Source organism: Camelus dromedarius, chromosome 2, assembly GCF_036321535.1.
Source record: "Camelus dromedarius isolate mCamDro1 chromosome 2, mCamDro1.pat, whole genome shotgun sequence".
Lineage (NCBI taxonomy): Eukaryota > Metazoa > Chordata > Mammalia > Artiodactyla > Camelidae > Camelus > Camelus dromedarius.
In genome coordinates, this window is record NC_087437.1 from 34,460,271 (window position 1) to 34,478,419 (window position 18,149).

An 18,149-nucleotide genomic window follows, 5' to 3' on the forward strand; every position below is an offset into this window, starting at 1 on the left:
TAAAAATAAGCGTTTAACCTGCGGTTAGTTGTCTTCAAGTTTTATCATTACCTTTCTCATGGCAGTATTTAATGACACCAATATCTCTTACCTATATGGTTTTCTTTTTTATTACTTAAAATGAGTTTTGCTCATTTTTATGGTCAAATTTTTCTATACCTAGATACAGTTTTTGAAAAATATAGTATTTCCCATCCAGCTTTGAAGGACAAAATAACTCTCATAATCCCACATTTTAACAGCTCCCTCAAATCTGAGGTGAGTGGTCAGCTTGAAATAGTGTTAGGGTCCTACTGGATGAGTTTGGACACATTTACAAAATGTTCCAGGCAGGGTATATAAAATGGCTTTAAAATATCTGAATATCTAAAATAGTGACTGATAATTTTCTTACTTTGCTAGGAAACTGAATAAAATTACAAAATTTATTGAGGAGAACAAAGAAAAATTTACAAAGCTAGATTTGGAAGATGTTCAAGTTAGGGAAAAATTAAAACATGCTACAAGTAAAGCCAAAAAACTGGAGAAACAACTTCAAAAAGATAAAGAAAAGGTAGGTTATTGGCTGGGGGGCTTAAAATTTCATGTCTGAGTATTAGATCTACTTTTTATTATTTTTCATGGATATGCTTGCCCCTTATTACTTAAGAGAATGAGTTGGGATTCTGAATGTTAGGTGTTTCAAGATTTATCTCTGAAGCTGGCTTTTTTCCCCTGAAGAGAAATCTTACGTTTATTGATTTTGAGTTTTAGACCTTATGTTTCTGATATACATTGTTGGGAAAATATTTACCAAATCAGCAATTCTATTTTGGTGATAAAATAATTTTCTTTTTCCTAGAGTTTAGTGGCTTAAAAAGATATCTTTGGCTACATATCATAGACTTTTAAAAATAGCACTTGCCTCCTTTATAAGAGTATCAGAGCAGTAGTTTCCCCTTAAAAAGGAGGGAAGGGAAAGCTCATATTTTATAGCAAGATCAGCCAATCTGAGGTTTTAAAAAAAACAGATGACGTTTAGACCAGAATGCCTAACTTGCTAGGAGCTCTATTCTAATAATCACTTAATTGGGGGTATTTCAAACTATATTCAGAGCTTAATCAGATAATAGATATGACACCTAAAGCCCCTCCCCTCAAAAAAGTTTTGTACCATATAATTACATAGTAATTATAACAGGCTCTGTTTTACCTTGTAAACATTTTTCCAAATGCATTTTTCACACAATATTTTACCCTCAGTACAGTAATATCTTATGTGAATCAGTGTTTGAGGAAAACCATTTTGGGAAATGTTGAATTTCTCTAGTAATACATAATCAGGATAAACAAAATAATGTGGATTTGATACTAATCCCTAAATTGAGCAGATTAAGCCAAATGTAACTGTAATAAGAGATATTAGCCTTTAGGCGTTAAATGTGGATAAGTGATTACTACTAGAAGGTATTAATGGAATAAAATATTAATCCTACAAGGTGACTCTGGAAGGGTAAAGTTGTGAAGGATTATAGGATTTTAAGCAGTCTAGGGAGTGTAAAGAGAATTTGTGGTAAGTTATTATATACCATGAGTACTTTAGAGAATTCCATGTAGTCAGACCATATTCATAGGTGAAGAAGGATAATTACAGCCTGGAATTGGAGCGGAAGGAAAAAAGATCTAATGCCTAGCCAGGAAGAATTGTCTTTCATAAGGAATCAGGAATTTATAGAATAAACTTCACCATTAGACTGAGAGAATATAGAAATTGTAGCAGATGGTTAAGCAGATGGTTTACTTGGTAAAGCTAGCTGTTTCAAACCTAATTACAAAGAAAAATCACAAAAATCTAGAAAATCCTGAGAAATTCTTATAAATAAGTCAAATATTAATGATATTGGATAGCCTAAGGGTACATGCTCTTAGTAACTTTAATTTGTTCTATAATCTTAGGTTGAAGAATTTAAAGGTATACCTGCCAAGAGTGAGAATATCATAACTGAGGCAACAACTAGAAACAATGCCCTTGAGAAGGAAAAAGAAAAAGAAGAAGAAAAATTAAAGGAAGTTATGGATAACCTTAAACAGGAAACACAAGGGCTTCAGAAAGAAAAAGAAGTAAGATTCTTTATCAGTTGGTATTTATTTTGGCAGCATTTTTTTTTTTAACTTGAAGATTTTTATAGTAATAGTAAAAACTGTTAAAAAGTTTGTAGTTTTTTAATAAATTTTTAAAAAATTTCTTATTGTTTTAGTTTTTGGGGGGTTTTTTTTTAGGTTTATTTTGTTGTTGTTTGAGGGAGTGGTAATTAGGTTTACTTTTTTATTTTTAGAGGAGGTACAGAGAATTGAACTCAGTACCTCATGCTTGCTAAGCATGTGCTCTATCACTTGAGCTATACCCTCCCCCTAAAGTTTGCACTTTTAATATCTAACGTTTCTAAAAATAGTCAGCCTAGGCTCTCCTTTTTTGTTTTCTTCTTTCTCGTTTTAAAAAGGTAACTGAAAATAAGAATTTATAGGGGTGGAAGAAAATATGACATGTCAAATACTTCATTAGATATGCCATTCTTTGCATACATTGATATCATCATCAATTTTTCATCTTCCAATTATTTTGCTTCGTAATTTAATTGGTCTCTACCTATAAAAACTTACGACCACACTAACCACAGGTTGACATCTCCCTTGCTTCTGTAGCTCTTGTGTAATAGTTTTAAAACATGACTCTTGTGTCTATTCTTGGTTCAAATCCTAGGTCAGCCACTTATCTTTGGTCTTGTGCAGGTTGTTATGTCTCCAAGTTATCTTCCTCAGAATGGGGAAGAAAATATTAACCATCTTGTGAATTTTTGTGAAAATAAAATTTATATGTACTTATATAAAGTGCCTACAAAACATTGAGAACATAGCCTAGAGTAGTGTGTGTGTTGCTATTCATTTTTTATCATCAAACATTTAAACTGATTATCTGATGACTTTGGCCCTACGTTCCTGGGCCTGCTGCCTTGTGTGTGAATTGAAAGTTAGGCTTTTATAAGAGTCTTTCTTAAACCATTATCTAATAAATAGATCCTTTCAACATAGTCATTTACAGTAGCTTAAAATTTCTACTCACTCATCAATTTATGGCTTTTGTTAGTTGGGGAAACTGTCTGCTGAGTAGTCATTATACCTTATAATACCATTTCAAGTAAGGTAATGTAGGAAAGACCATGGAGTTTAGATCCAAAGTGGTTGTTCTCTTTCAGCCATTCTTTTTTTGTTATTTTGATCTCTAAATTGAGCATACTAATCTACCTCATTAATCTTGTGAGATTAGTTGGGAAAAGAGTGTACAGTGAACATTGGCAACTAGGCAAAAACTGTTATTCCACTTGTGAGATTTATTTCTGTATATGGTGCTTGTGACTCTATTAAGTTAAATTCAAACTGTATGGTTTCCATTTCATTTTAGGTTTGAAGACACATATTTTTCAGTTTTAATGGAGTTAATCTTATTTTAACAGAGTCGAGAGAAAGAACTTATGGGTTTCAGCAAATTGGTAAATGAAGCGCGTTCAAAGATGGATGTAGCCCAGTCAGAACTTGATATCTATCTCAGTCGTCATAATACTGCAGTGTCTCAATTAAGTAAGGCCAAAGAAGCTCTAATGGCAGCTTCTGAGACTCTCAAAGAAAGGAAAGCTGCAATTGGAGATATAGAGGCAAAACTCCCTCAAACTGAAAGTGAACTGAAGGAGGTAAATCTTTGCTTTTGTATTTCATCTGAACATTGTTTATCAACCCTAGTTTTATTTATTTTTATATATATTTACATATTTTTTTAAATCTCAACATCTCAAGTGACTGGTACAGAGATTTTTTTTTAACTTACTATAATCTTTCCCAAAAGAATAGGGTTAGGATTTCAGTATTTCATCTGATAGGAATCAAGACTATTAAGAAACTATGTTCTTGCCTGAAGTGTCAAACAGGAAATAATACTGCTGCAACCACCATTATTTCCCATGGAAATAAAATTTAAACAATGTTTGTGTTTCCCTAAATCTAAGTGTAGACAATTTATGCAAGGGTAGAGGAAAAACACAAATAGAAAGTGTGTGTGTGTGTAAATGAATGTGCAAATCAACTATCTTTGTGTATTTCTTTCTGCTTTTGAATTTATGGATGTAGTTTTGTTATTGGGACTGCAGCTTGTTAGACTGATTAAGATATCTAGCTTAGCTCATAGCTTTAATCTCCAAAGCATCATTAGGCAAGATGGCAGTAGAAAATGCTGCTTGAAGGGAAATTATACTGAAAATAGTGTTTTTCATTTTAGTAAATGCACGCTACTTGGTTATCAGAGAACTTCATGACCATGTAGAATTTAAATACCAATTTAAGTCATATCCAGTGACCGCTTCTGTCTTCATGGTGATTCAGTCTATTTTTGGATAAATTGTATCTGTATCTTGAGCTTTTACTTTAAACTGGTATGATTGGTAATAGAAGTAATAATTGAAAGGCAGGAGATGAAGGAGAATGTAAGAAAAATGGCTGCTCTAACTTGGACATTGAGAACCTGAGAGTAAGGATTTTTGTGTGCGTGTATGTGGATCCTTTCATTGGCAGCTGACATTTTTGTATAGCAATAGTACCATTCACTCATCATGCTACACTTCATTTCAGAGCTGTGCTTTTTTTGTTTTGTTTTCCTTTAATTAGATATAATAATATATGCTATGTGATACTGTATAATAAGCTTCCTTTTATTTAGAAAGCAAAGCACTGTATAATTATAGCCCTTCCCAGTAACCCATATCTGGAGTCCTGTATGAGGTCTGTTTTTGTTTTAGTGTAAAAAGACAAGAATTAGGACACACACATAACCATATTGTGCCAAACTGGGATTCCAACAACCCTAGGTCTACTTGCTCTATCAAATAGTGCACCCCTCCTAGAACTATACAGTGTTTATTATTACTGACCTAAATAATGTATGCCTCCTTTAGAATAGAAAATTCATCCATATTTTTCAAAATCAAACTAGCAGTTGCAATATGACAGCTTAGTTCTGGTTCAAGTGTTTATTACTGATCTTTCCTTTTTTTAGATATTGCAGATAATTCTATGCTATGATAAGTTGTATGCTTCTGGGATTCATTTTCTTTTCTTTTCACTTTTAGAAAGAAAAAGAGCTTCAAAAACTTACACAAGAAGAAATAAATTTCAAAAGTTTGGTTCATGATCTTTTTCAAAAAGTTGAAGAAGCAAAGAGTTCCTTAGCAATGAATCGAAGTAGAGGGAAAGTCCTTGATGCAATAATTCAAGAAAAAAAATCTGGCAGGATTCCAGGAATATATGGGAGATTGGTAAAGTAAATTTATTTGTAAATAACTATTCATCTTTCTCAAACATTGTAAATAATTTTCTTACCTTGACTTAAAGAAAACATATTGAATGTTTCTTTTGTTTGTTTTAAAGGATGTTCATTTTTAAACATTTTGCTCTTATACTCAGGCATAATAATGTTCTTTGTGGTAAGGGTCCTTTCATGTTAAAAATAATTTTCTGCTTGTTCTTTTAGTTTTGGATAATTATAGTCATTTTAAGAAAATGATCTAGCCCTAGTGATAAACTTAACAAAACTCTTTTTTTCTTTCTAAGAAAATTAACTCGATAGATTATATTCCAGACTTTAAACCATTATATTAAAGGTTGTGGTTTGAGTTTAGGGAAATCAACAAGGGAATAATATCAAAACCCAAGACTAGCAATAGTCAGGACCTGAAGCCTGAGCTCCTGAGCCTGAAGAAGGAAGGGGAGCTGTGGCTGGGGCCAGAGGGTAGCTGAGAGGAAACAGGGAAAATAAATATTTCAAGCCCATTCATCTACCCTGCCACTTCTAGCTGGTGCCTCACATTGTCTAAAGCTAGAAAGCCAGAGGAGCCAATTGATACAACTCCTGAGTCAGCCTTCTAGAGAAGGAAGCAGAAGAGAGTGATTCAGAAGGGCAAATGAAAATTACCCAGCATAGTTGCTTCCATGTCTGCGTGTCAAGTGATTTCCACCTTATTTTCTTAAAGATACACAATTTGATCCTATTCATTTACTTTCAAGGAAAAATAAAGCTACTTGGTTAATGCTGCTTGATAGCTAATTTATTAATAGACTGACAAGCAGACTTACATAATCTTAGATGGCTTTCGATAATTCAGTTTTATTATTCTGTAAGTTATTTTTATAGTACTTTTGAGTTTCAGATCTTCACATTATATGTTTTCATACATATGCAGTAAAAACAATTCTCTCATTTTGTGCTTATTAAAAACTTAAACTGTATATCCATAAACTTTTTTAAAAGGTAGATTAAAAGAAGCTAGTAGTGATTGCCTCTGCAGAAGGGGAAGGTTAAATGTGAGGAACACTTAAATTTTTCACTGTGTTCCCTTTTTGTACTTCTTAAAACCATATGTAGGTACAGTTCTTCAATTAAACACAACTTTAAAAGTCTATATGTATAGTAATAAAATGATCCTGTGCCTAATTCCCTTGCTGATTGTGTGTTGATTTCTTTCCCCCTTCTCTTAATTATTAGGGGGACTTAGGAGCAATTGATGAAAAATACGATGTTGCAATTTCATCCTGTTGTCATGCATTAGACCACATTGTTGTTGATTCTATTGATACAGCCCAAGAATGTGTAAACTTCCTTAAAAGACACAATATTGGAGTTGCAACCTTTATAGGTTTGGATAAGGTGGGTATTGATAATCTACTTGTAATTTAGTTTTTAAGTGTTTTTTGATTTTGAATCCTAGCTTTTTCTTCAGTTATTTAAGTGAGCATTTGATAGGTTTTGAAGATTATGTTAGGTTCTGGGGTCACATGGTTGTGGGGAAAAAAAACCTTGTACTGCCTTCTCTAAAGGAATATAGATTCCAGCGTTAGAGTGACTGGTAGTTTGCATTTCTAACTTCCAGCATCAATAACTACTTAAAAAAAAGATCTCTAACATCATATACAAAAATAAACTCAAAGTGGATTAAAGACCTAAATGTAGGACTGGATACTATAAAACTCGTAGAGGAAAACATAGGCAGAACACTCTGACATAAATCACAGCAATATTTATTTTGAACCAGTTCCTAGAGTAATGAAAATAAAAGCAAAAATAAATGAGTGGGGCCTAACTAAACTTAAATGCCTTTGCACAGCAAAGGAAACCATAAACAAAATGAAAAGACAACCTACAGAATGAGAAAATATTAGCAAATGATGCGACTGACAAGGGACTAATTTCCAAAACATACAAATAGCTCATACAGCTTAATATCAAAAAATAAACAACCCAGTCAAAAAAATGGGCAGATGACCTATATAGACATTTCTCCAGTGAAGACATACAAATGGCCAACAGGTACATGAAAAGATGCTCAACATTGCTAATTATTAAGGAATGCAAATGAAAACTACAAAGAGGTATCAGCTCACACCAGTGAGAATAGCCATCATTTAGAAGTATACAAACGATAAATGCTGGGGAGGATGTGGGAAAAAGGGAACCCTCTTGCACTATTAGTGGGAATGATGGAGGTTTCTTAAACTTAAAATAGACTTACTATATGATCCAGCAATCCCACTCCTGGGCATATATCCAGAGAAAACTAATTTGAAAAGATAAATGCACCCCAGTGTTCATAGCAGCACTACTTACAACAGCCAGAACCTGGAGACAATCTAAATGTCCATCTACAGATGACTGGGTAAAGATACAGTATGTATATGCAGTGGAATACTACTGAGCCATAAAATAGAATGAAATAATGCCATTTGCTGCAACATGGATGGACCTAGAGATTATCATATTAAGTGAAGTAAGTCAAAGACAAATATATGATACTACTTATATGTGGAATCTAAAAAAAAAAATGATACAAATTTTATTTACAAACCAAAAACAGACTCAGAGACATAGAAAACAAACTATGGTTACCAAAGGGGAAAGGGCAGGGGAGGAATAAATTAGGAGTTTGGGATTAACAGATACATATTACTATATATAAAATAGGTAAACAACAAAGACCTATACAGCACAGTAGGTCTGTTCAGTTTCAGCACAGTAGGTCTGTTCACAGTAGGTATATTCAATTTCTTGTAATAACATATAATGGAAAAGAATCTGAAAAATAGGTATATATAGTATGTATGTGTATAACTGAATCACTTTGCTGTACACCTGAAACTAACATTGTAAATCAACTACACTTCAGTAAAAAACAAAATTAAAAAAAAAATTTGACAACTCTTCAAATCAATAACAATATCAATAGACCATAAGTTATTTTCTTTAGCATTATGTATAAACTTTTCTTGGCATGTAATGGCATGTGACAAAACCTCACATGAAGTATAGGAATGAATTTTCTACGCCTAATCTACTAATTTAATAGATAATTCTCTTATAAACTTCCTAACATGGAAAACAGCAATAATCCTAACTCACATTCTGCTTGACATCAATCACTAGTATACTTTCATAACACTTTATACAAAACCTAGATTCCTCCACAAAAGAAAAGTGATTAAATCCTTTCAGTGGTAGTGTAATAAATTTACCTTTGAAATAGGAGTGCTAAAGATGTAGTAAGGTATACCCAAAGTCATGCTGACTTCAGTGAGTAAAAACTTTTGGTTCCTGTGCAATCATGTAGCCTCATTTAAAAAGCTGGAAGTGTATACTTTATTTTGGTTTTTGGTTTTGTTTCTAATTCTCTTTGGTAGACTTATGCATGCCCTTAACCCTGTCCCAAAATTTAAAATATATGCCACTGAGTAACATACACACAAAAATGTAATGAATATGACTGTTTCTCCACAACCAGGGTAAATTTTGAAATGCTAATTTTTTTAAATTTATTTATTCATATAATTGTAGTATTGCCAGTTTACAATGATGTATCAATTTCTGGCGTACAGCATATTGTTTCAGTCATACATACACATATATTTGTTTTCATGTTCTTTTTCATTATAGGTTACTACAAGATAATTGAATTTAGTTCCCTGTGCTATACAGAAGAAACTTGTTTATCTATTTTATATATAGTAGTTAGTATCTGCAAATCTTGAACTCCCAATTTATCCTTTACCACCCCGTTTCCCCACTGGTAACCATAAGTTTGTTTTCTATGTCTGTGATTCTGTTTCTGTTTTGAAAATAAGTTCATTTCTGCCCTTTTTTTTTTTTTTTTTTTTTTTTAGATTCCACATATGAGTGATATCAAATGGTATTTTTCTTTCTCTTTCGGGCTTCACTTAGAATGACAGTCTCCAGGTCCACCTATGTTGCTGTAAATGGCATTTTTTATGACTGAGTAGTATTCCATTGTATAAATATACAACAACTTCTTTATCCAGTTATCTGTCAATGGACATTTCGGTTGTTTTCATGTCTTGCCTATCATAAATAGTGCTGCTATGAACATTGGGGTGCATGTATCTTTTCGAATTAGAGTTCCCTCCAGATATATGTCCAGGAGTAGGATTGCTGGATCATATGGTAAGTCTATTTTTAGTTTTTTAAGGACTCTCCATACTGTTTTCCAAAATGAATGCATTTCCCACGGGTACTACATTCCCACCAGTAGTGTTCAGGGAGTTCCCTTTTCTCCACATCCTCTCCAGCATTTGTCATTTGTGGATTTTTTTAATCATGGCCATTCTGACTGGTGTGAGGTGATGCTAATATCTTTCTTTATATTCTTAATGTTTGGAACAAATTTTATCGAGACCTGTTTTTCATTTGTATTTCATGTGGCTAAGTGTCTCTAGTTTTTCTGCTGTCTATTAAATTAAAGCTGCAGTGGCAGTGATTGTCTTATTTTATAAATATGCCCAAAGATTATTAAACAATAAGCCTCTCTAATAAATGTAGTTTATGGGGGGAAAAAAAAAGAACCATTTACTGAGATATAATTCACAACCATAAAATTCATTATATTAAAGTATACAATTCATTGGGTTTTAGTACATTCAGAGGATTGTTCAGTCATGACCACTGTCTAATTCCAGAATACTTTCATCACCTCAAAAAAAGGAACTTCACATTCTTTAGCAGTCAGTATTCCTACTTCTACTCCCCATCGCCCTGCAACCTCTAATCTACTTTTTGTCTCTGTAGATTTACCTATTCTGGACATTTCATATAAGTGGAATCATATAATATGTAGGTTTTTATGTATGTCTTCTTTGACTTAGTTTTCAAAAATTCATCCATGTTGTATCAGCATTTCTTTTTTTATTGCAGAATGTTATTCTGTTACATGATGTAGCACATTTTGTTCATCAATTGATGGACATTTGAGTTGTTTTCCATGTTTTGGTTATGGATAATGCTACCGTAAACATTCACATACACAAGTTTTTCTGCAAACATGTTTTCACTTTTTTGTACCTAGGGAGTGGAATTATGGGTCACATGTTAACTGTTTAATTTTCTGAGAAACTGCTAAACTTTTCCACAGTGGCTGTACCATTTCCTACTTGCAGTCTATGAGGGTTCTATGTGCTTCATATCCCCACCAGCACTTGTTATTGTACATCGTTTTGATTATAGCCATCTTACTTGATGTGATATGGTATCTAATTGTGGTTTTGATTTGCATTTCCTGATGACTAATGAAATTGAACAACTTTTCATGTGCTTATTTATTGGCCTTTTATCTTTGGAAAAATATCTATTCAGATCCTTTGCCCATTTTCCCAATTGATTTGTCTTACTGTTGAGTTGTAAGAGTTCTCTGTTATTCTGGATACAGGTCTCGTCAGATACATGATTTGCAAATATTTTCTCCCATTCTGTGGGTTGTCTTTTCACATTCTTGATGGTGTCCTCTGAAGCACAAAATTAATTTTGATAAAAGTCCTATTTATTTTAGTTGCTTGTGTTTTGGGTGTCATATCTTAGAAACTACTATGTAATCCAGTGACGCAGTGATTTACCTCCTGCTTTAAGATTTTTACAGCTTAGGGTTTTACATTTAGGCTTTTAATCTGTGTTAAGTTAATTTTATGATACAATGTAGAGGTCCAGCTCTACTCTTTGCATGTGGATATCTGGTTGTTCCAGCACCATTTGTATTCTCTCCCCATTGAATTTTCTTGGTGCCCCTTGTCAAAAGTCAGCTGACCATAAATGTAAGAGTTTATTTCTGGACTCTGCATTTATCTGTATGTCTGTCCTTGCACTGGTACCACAGTCTCGATTACTGTAGCTTTGTAGTAAGCTTTGAAATCAAGAGTCTTTTGCTTTTCTTCTTTAATGTCAAGAGTGTCCTGTTTTTTGTTTGGGTTTTTTTTTTTTATTATACTATAAATGGAATTTTCTTAATCTTAGTTTCAGATTATTTATTGCCTAGTGTATAGAAATACAAGTAATTTTTGCATATTGATCTTGTATTCTGCAATTTTGCTGAATTCATAATAGTTTCAATAGTTTTTTGTGTGAATTCCTCAGGATTTGTAGATAAATATATCATACATATATGATCATGCCATCTGTGAATAGTTTCATAATTTTTTTAAAATAAAAGTAAAGTAATACTAAATTATGTAGATATTCAGAACCTTATATACATGTCCTTATGTTTAATACATATGTATTCTATAAATGATACCTAAAAGAAATGATATATTCTTTATACATTTTTTATTTTTATTTTTTTACTTTTTTTTAATTTTTTTTTATTTTAACTTTTAGATGGCAGTGTGGGCAAAGAAAATGACCAGAATTCAAACTCCTGAAAATACACCTCGGTTATTTGATTTAGTAAAAGTAAAAGATGAGAAAATTCACCAAGCATTTTACTTTGCTTTACGGGATACCTTAGTAGCTGACAACTTAGATCAAGCCACAAGAGTAGCTTATCAGAAAGACAGAAGATGGAGAGTGGTAACATTACAGGGGCAGATCATAGAACAGTCAGGTAATGGTTTTTCCTCTGCCATTGAGTTTATTTAATCTTGTTGGGAGAGGCATCTAAGTCTCACTTCTCTCCTCTGTTCTCTAGGGACAATGACTGGCGGTGGAAGCAAAGTAATGAAAGGAAGGATGGGTTCATCAGTTGTTGTTGAAATCTCCGAAGAAGAGGTCAGCATATACAAACTTACAGTCAAGATGTTTTTTGGTTAAAGCAGCTTTATTGATATGTAACATACTATAAAACTGACATTTTAAATGTACTGTAACCAATTTTCGATTAATAGATTGAATTTTTTTCTCTAAATGACTAGTATATATGCTGTGGGATTTTAAAACCCTTTAAAATTCTAAAAGTAGGTTAATTAAAAAGTGTATGTTCAACACATGTATCTTTTTATTATGACATTTTGATCATACCATAATTTATTTAACCATTCACTTGCTGTTTGACATTTAATTTGTCTCTAGTAAATACTGCTGCGTTACATAATTGTCTTTTGTATTTCAAAATAATTCTTTAAGGTATAAATATAACAAAGACTTGTGATGCATGTTTCCATATTTTATTTCAAAATATTTTATTTGCCCACAAGTATAAAAGAATGTCAGAATGTTCAGGATCAGAAGTTCAGGTTTTCTTCATTCATAAATTGAGTTTGCTGTTAATTTGAAATGACTCTTGGAGTAAAATTATTTCATTGGTTTTCTTTGTAGGTAAATAAAATGGAATTACAGTTGCAGAGAGACTCTCAAAAAGCAGTGCAAATCCAGGAACAGAAAGTACAACTGGAAGAAGCAGTAGTTAAGTTAAGGCATAGTGAACGAGAAATGAGGAATACGTTAGAAAAGTTTACTGCAAGCATCCAGGTAATTTTTTTTAATCAATATTAGCTGAAACTATTGGAATTCAGCAGCAATTTGGCAGAAGCATTTTGCTATTTGTTTACAATTTTAAAGTATAAGGGAAGGTGGAGAGTGGGTCTCTAGGTGTAAGGCTTATCTGTTGTTTTTATTCCCTTGAGTACTAATGGATAAATGCCACAGCTATTCCTGGTTTCCATTTGTACTTCCATAGAAATATGTCTTCCCTTAACAACTGTGTGACCCTTTATTTCATTCTCTTTTCAGAGTAGAATGTTCTCTTAATTATGAAAAAGTAGTACATGCCCACTGAATTTTAAAAAAAAAAACCAAAAAACAGTTTTTAGAAAATACCCAAAAATTAATCACCTTCAATTTTTATGTACATCCTTCAACTTTTAGTATAAATAGTCTAGTTTGCATGTATTTGTTTATGTATAAGGTACAATAGATACATATTAAATATGCATATGGATTTTTAAAGTCTCATACTAACTTTTCTTCACTTACTAATTATGGTTTTCTTTCCAAGTCAGTGTAAACGTACTTTTGTTTGCAAATGCATTGGCATATTTTGTTTGTACCACAATTTTTTTAATGTTTTTCTGTGATACTATGTACACTGCTATGTTTAAAATATCCTTTTTAGGCATACCTTAATACACTCATCCAATTATTTCCTTAGGTTAGAGTCCTAAAATTATAATTACCCAGTATGTGTACAGTGTTAATTTGTTGCATAATGCCAAATTGGTCTCAAAAAGATGGTTCCGATGCATTTACTGCTAATAGCATATGCAAATAGTTTTTCCAAGTCTTTGAACACTAGCTTCTCTTCAGTAGAAGTTTGCTACTCTGATATACTAAAAAATGGCATTTTAACTTATCTTTGTAATGAATTTACACATTTCATGTGTTTTGTTGGTCATTTTCAATCTTTATATTAATTATTCATGTTTTCTGCCCCTTTCCTGTTAGTTTTTATCTTTTTCTTAAAGATTTTAAGTGCCTTTTTTTTTTTAATTTAAACTGTAAAGCAAATGTTACTGTTAATAAGTTAAAATACTGACCTTGCATGTGGAAACATTTCTGTAGCGTTTATCGGAGCAAGAAGAATATTTGAATGTCCAAGTTAAGGAACTTGAAGCTAATGTTCTTGCTACAGCCCCTGACAAAAGAAAGCAGAAATTGCTAGAAGAAAATGTTAGTGCTTTCAAAACAGGTATGTTTAATAAAGGGTACAGACTTTTTCCCTCCATGGTCAAACACAGGTTTGTAATTGAAATGTTTAACATAGCAGTTTGTAGAATAAAAAGTAGCAGCTTACATATATTATATACGAGTGACCACTCTGTTTATGGTTTTTATTTCATTCTCAGAAAGTTATAAAGAGTTATTAAATTAAGTACTTAATTTGACAGATAAGAAAACTGAGACAGACTGATTTATATAATTTGCCCAAGGTCACACAGCATATAGAGGTGGTATAGGAATTCAGAACCAAGGCAGTTTGATTCTGGAACCCATGCAAAAGAAGGCAAGTACTGATTGTTTATCCCAAAGAACTAGTTGGAGTGGAGTTGGAGCAATTATCCAAATGTAAGTTTTTGTCGTCATATTCATCTGCATTTCTAATCTTGAGGCATTCACTCAAGTAGCATCTATTACTGACCAAGCTTTGTTTTAGGTGCTGTTGATCGAGCAGGGAAAAAAATGAAGTCCCTCTTTTCAAGGAACTCACACTTAGGAGATGGGAAAACTAAACAAATACATTGCTTAGGAACCAGGAAAATGGGATGGGATGGAGATGGGGGAGTCCAGATAGATGCAGCAGTTAGACAGGCCGCTGCTATGGGTATTTGAGCAGAGACCCAAAAATATGAGTGCAGATATAGATATTTGAGAGAAGAGCATTCCAAGAAGAATAGAGAGGACCAAGTAGAGCCCCTGAAGCACGAGTATGCCAGAAGTTTCTAGGAACACAAGGAAGCCAGAGTGGTTAGAGTAAAGGATGGAAGAATCCAGAGAATAGAGCCTTACAGGCCATGTCTCCAGGTGAAATAGAAAGCCATTGAAGAGTGATGTACAGGGAAGTGGTATAATCTAACAGGAATTTTTTTTCTTTGCATTTATTTTGGATCCACATTTTGTTCTTGCAGATGCAAGAACTTCACCCTACTCCTCTTTCCCCACAATACCTACAATATTTGTTGTGACTGCTTTGATGGAATCTATTGGTCAATTAAAACACCAAAGTACATATCTTTGTCATTTATAGCAACACTTTAACAGAGAGACTATAGAAATCTGTATTTTATTCTTGTTTGAAAAGGGATCTGTGGGTTTATATCTCCTCTCATGGAAATGCTGGCTATTATTAGTAGACTCTGTTAATGTCTAACATGGAGGCCCATCTCTGCAAGTGTGGCTTTAAGATTAAATACTTCATTTTATATTAATTTAGATTTTAAAAATCTCTGGCTAATGTATAGAGAAGGGGAGCAAGGTGGTATAAAATTACAAATTATGTAATGTCAGTTTTTCCCTCCTACTTCTAATAGACATGCTACTATAGATTTTTTTTTTAATTTTTTATGCATGGCAGATAGTTAAAAATAAGGAAAAAGATGTTTTAAAGGGTTGAACCCTTTCCAGTTACATACCTGGCCCATCACCCAGTATAAGTCGTGGTGCCAGATTCCACAGCAGCTGGGAACGCAGGGAACCAAGCACACAGGCAGCCTAATGGAACTTCAGCCACAGAGAACGTCACCACTGTGAGCAAAAATCTCCTTCAATAAATACAGTATCTTAGTATCCTTAGGAAAAAAGGAGATTCAGAAGACCGAAAAAAGGCAAGGCTTTGTTTTACTTGGCTTTTTTAAGAGCCAAGCGGTAATCTCAGAAGTATAAAAAATAGAGGTTGGAATTAAACTCAATAGATGGTGGGGGTGGTGGGTATAGTTCAGTTGTAGGGCGCATGCCTAGCATGCACAAGGTCCTAGGTTCAATCCTCAGTACTGCCACTAAAATAATAATGTTAAAACTAAAAAATGAATAATAGATGGGTCAAAATATCAGGCTAAAGAATTCTCTGATAATTAAGACAAAAAGATAAACAGTTGTGAGATTTGGAGAATATTGAAATTCCAACCTACCTAACAGAAGAGAAGAGAGGAAGCAATAGTTAAGCCTTTATCTAATCTTTTTCTCTCATCAAACCCTACCTCCTTTCTCCTATGCTAAATGTTATATACCTCCCATTAGGAGCTTTATGGGAATCTCATTGCATAAGTTGGCTCGGTTTCTCTACCTTTCTAGGTATTCTTGATAGCTTGAACTTACATTTACTCATCCTTCTGTATATATATATATAGTGGTTATGATTCACCTATGGAGAGTAGGATCCACTCTGGCCAGTTGTAAGTAGGATTTGTGTAGCGCGTGTGTGTAAGAGAGTAAGATTGTTTATAGAGTAATTGTGATGGCTTAAGAAAAATTTTAGGTTGAACCTTCAAGAATATCCAGAGCAACTCTGCAGAGCCATCAAACAAGCTATACTGCCTCTTCTACAGTGGGAAAAGTCATTTTTCAAATTGGGAAGATGACACTACAACTGACAACAGCAGAAGCACATTTGTACCTACTATAATCTACACCATCAGAGTTAATGCCACTGCCTGTCAATATTCACAAAGCTTTTGAGTGAACATTAGAGCCACTAACACTACCAAGAAAACTCAAGCTTTTCCATGACCACCAGCAGAAACATATTCAGTTCATCACTTTTGCCATCCAAATTGTGTGAATTCTTTTGATTAAATGGACCTAAATTATGTGTGAACCCTAGGTACAAGGGAATCTAGGAGTATAACTTACGGCTTTCTGTGCCACAGAGAAAAATGCCACTTCTATCTCCCCCACTTTTTTTGTTATAAAGAGTAGAACTCTAGGTTAGCAGAATAAAATAACCACAATTTCTGCACCGTGGGCAATAGTTAGGCACGTAGCCTATCTAAGGGTAAAAATCATTAAGACCAACAGTCAAGAAAGTACCCTAAAGAATCTTTTTGAAAAGAGCTTCAGGGCATGCACCCATTAAGAAACGAGTTATGTTCACAACTTAGCCAGAGAATTTAACCATGTGTTGTTACAATGCCTTTTGTTTTGACATAGGGTATTGTGGGTTTTGCATTTTGTTTTGTTTTTGAGATATGTTTCCTCAGATATCTTAAATTTCTTTTGTATGCATCAGGTTAAGTAATATTGATTGAAGAGATGTACATCTAATCCGTGATGCCTATTAGCCTAGAAACACGAATTAATTTTTTTTTTCCCCCAGAATATGACAATGTGGCTGAGAGAGCTGGTAAAGTGGAAGCTGAGGTTAAAAGATTACACAATATCATCGTAGAAATTAATAACCATAAACTTAAGGCCCAACAAGACAAACTTGATAAAATAAATAAGCAATTAGACGAATGTGCTTCTGCTATTACTAAAGCCCAAGTAGCAATCAAGACTGCTGACAGGTAGAGTATGCATACTGTTGTCTTCCTCTTCCCTACATCCACATTTGAAAAGGGGTTAATGTTTAATGTCCATTAAATGTTTCTGGTACTGTTGCTTATTAAGCCTCTCTGATGTGTTATTACCTAGTAGGATTTTAATAGGTGGACACCTATAATAAACACCATTGACCAGTGTTTTAAAACTGAAAAACAGGTATGCCTTGGCAAAGTGTGGTTATATAACGCCCTTGTTAGGAGAACATAGAAATCAGAGCTTTGTTTCTCTGGCTTAGAGGAGTAGATGGTGATTCATTTAAACAGATCTAGGTCTTAGGAGAATAAGAAAGATGAGATCTCTTAGCAAAATTGACTTAATAACTTAAATTTTTAATTAACCAGATTATTCCATTGTCCCAAAAAGTTTTTAGTACATTCAAAATAGATCTTGTTTTTCACTAATTTTTAGAGTATTAAAGTATTTCTATAATAATTAAAGCTAAGTATGTATATAAAATGTTGAAATGTAAATAGCTGTTTCTTTTGTCTTAAAATTATTATATTGGTTGCACATTGATTGTCTGATTATTCAGTTACTGCAGTGTCTTTTGTTCAGAGATAAGGCTCTTAATAAGCCATTTGTTTTGCTTAAACAATTATCAAAGTAGAAGTAACTTTATTTAAGGGAAAAAATAGTTGTGTGTTTTGTCATTGTCATCGTCATCCCATCCCCTGCTCCTCCCCGCTTCAGCACTTGTTTGTCCTGACTTGAACCAAGAGATATTTATTTATTTGAAGGTAAATCTTCATGAGTGTCAATACTTAAGAAT

General features: G+C 33.2%; 1 protein-coding gene across 3 annotated transcripts in view; it reads left to right on the forward strand.

Annotated features, from left to right (window-relative positions):
* Window positions 1–18,149, forward strand: part of SMC4 (structural maintenance of chromosomes 4) — a 35,482-nt gene that overhangs the window by 13,122 nt on the left and 4,211 nt on the right. For all 3 annotated transcript variants that reach the window (XM_010976358.3, XM_031450093.2, XM_010976359.3), the window contains 10 exons: window positions 403–553; window positions 1,936–2,100; window positions 3,492–3,725; window positions 5,154–5,339; window positions 6,566–6,727; window positions 11,729–11,954; window positions 12,039–12,118; window positions 12,665–12,817; window positions 13,907–14,033; window positions 17,154–17,343. In XM_010976358.3, the coding sequence (XP_010974660.1) occupies window positions 403–553; window positions 1,936–2,100; window positions 3,492–3,725; window positions 5,154–5,339; window positions 6,566–6,727; window positions 11,729–11,954; window positions 12,039–12,118; window positions 12,665–12,817; window positions 13,907–14,033; window positions 17,154–17,343 (1,674 nt within the window). The remainder of the gene's footprint in view (window positions 1–402; window positions 554–1,935; window positions 2,101–3,491; window positions 3,726–5,153; window positions 5,340–6,565; window positions 6,728–11,728; window positions 11,955–12,038; window positions 12,119–12,664; window positions 12,818–13,906; window positions 14,034–17,153; window positions 17,344–18,149) is intronic.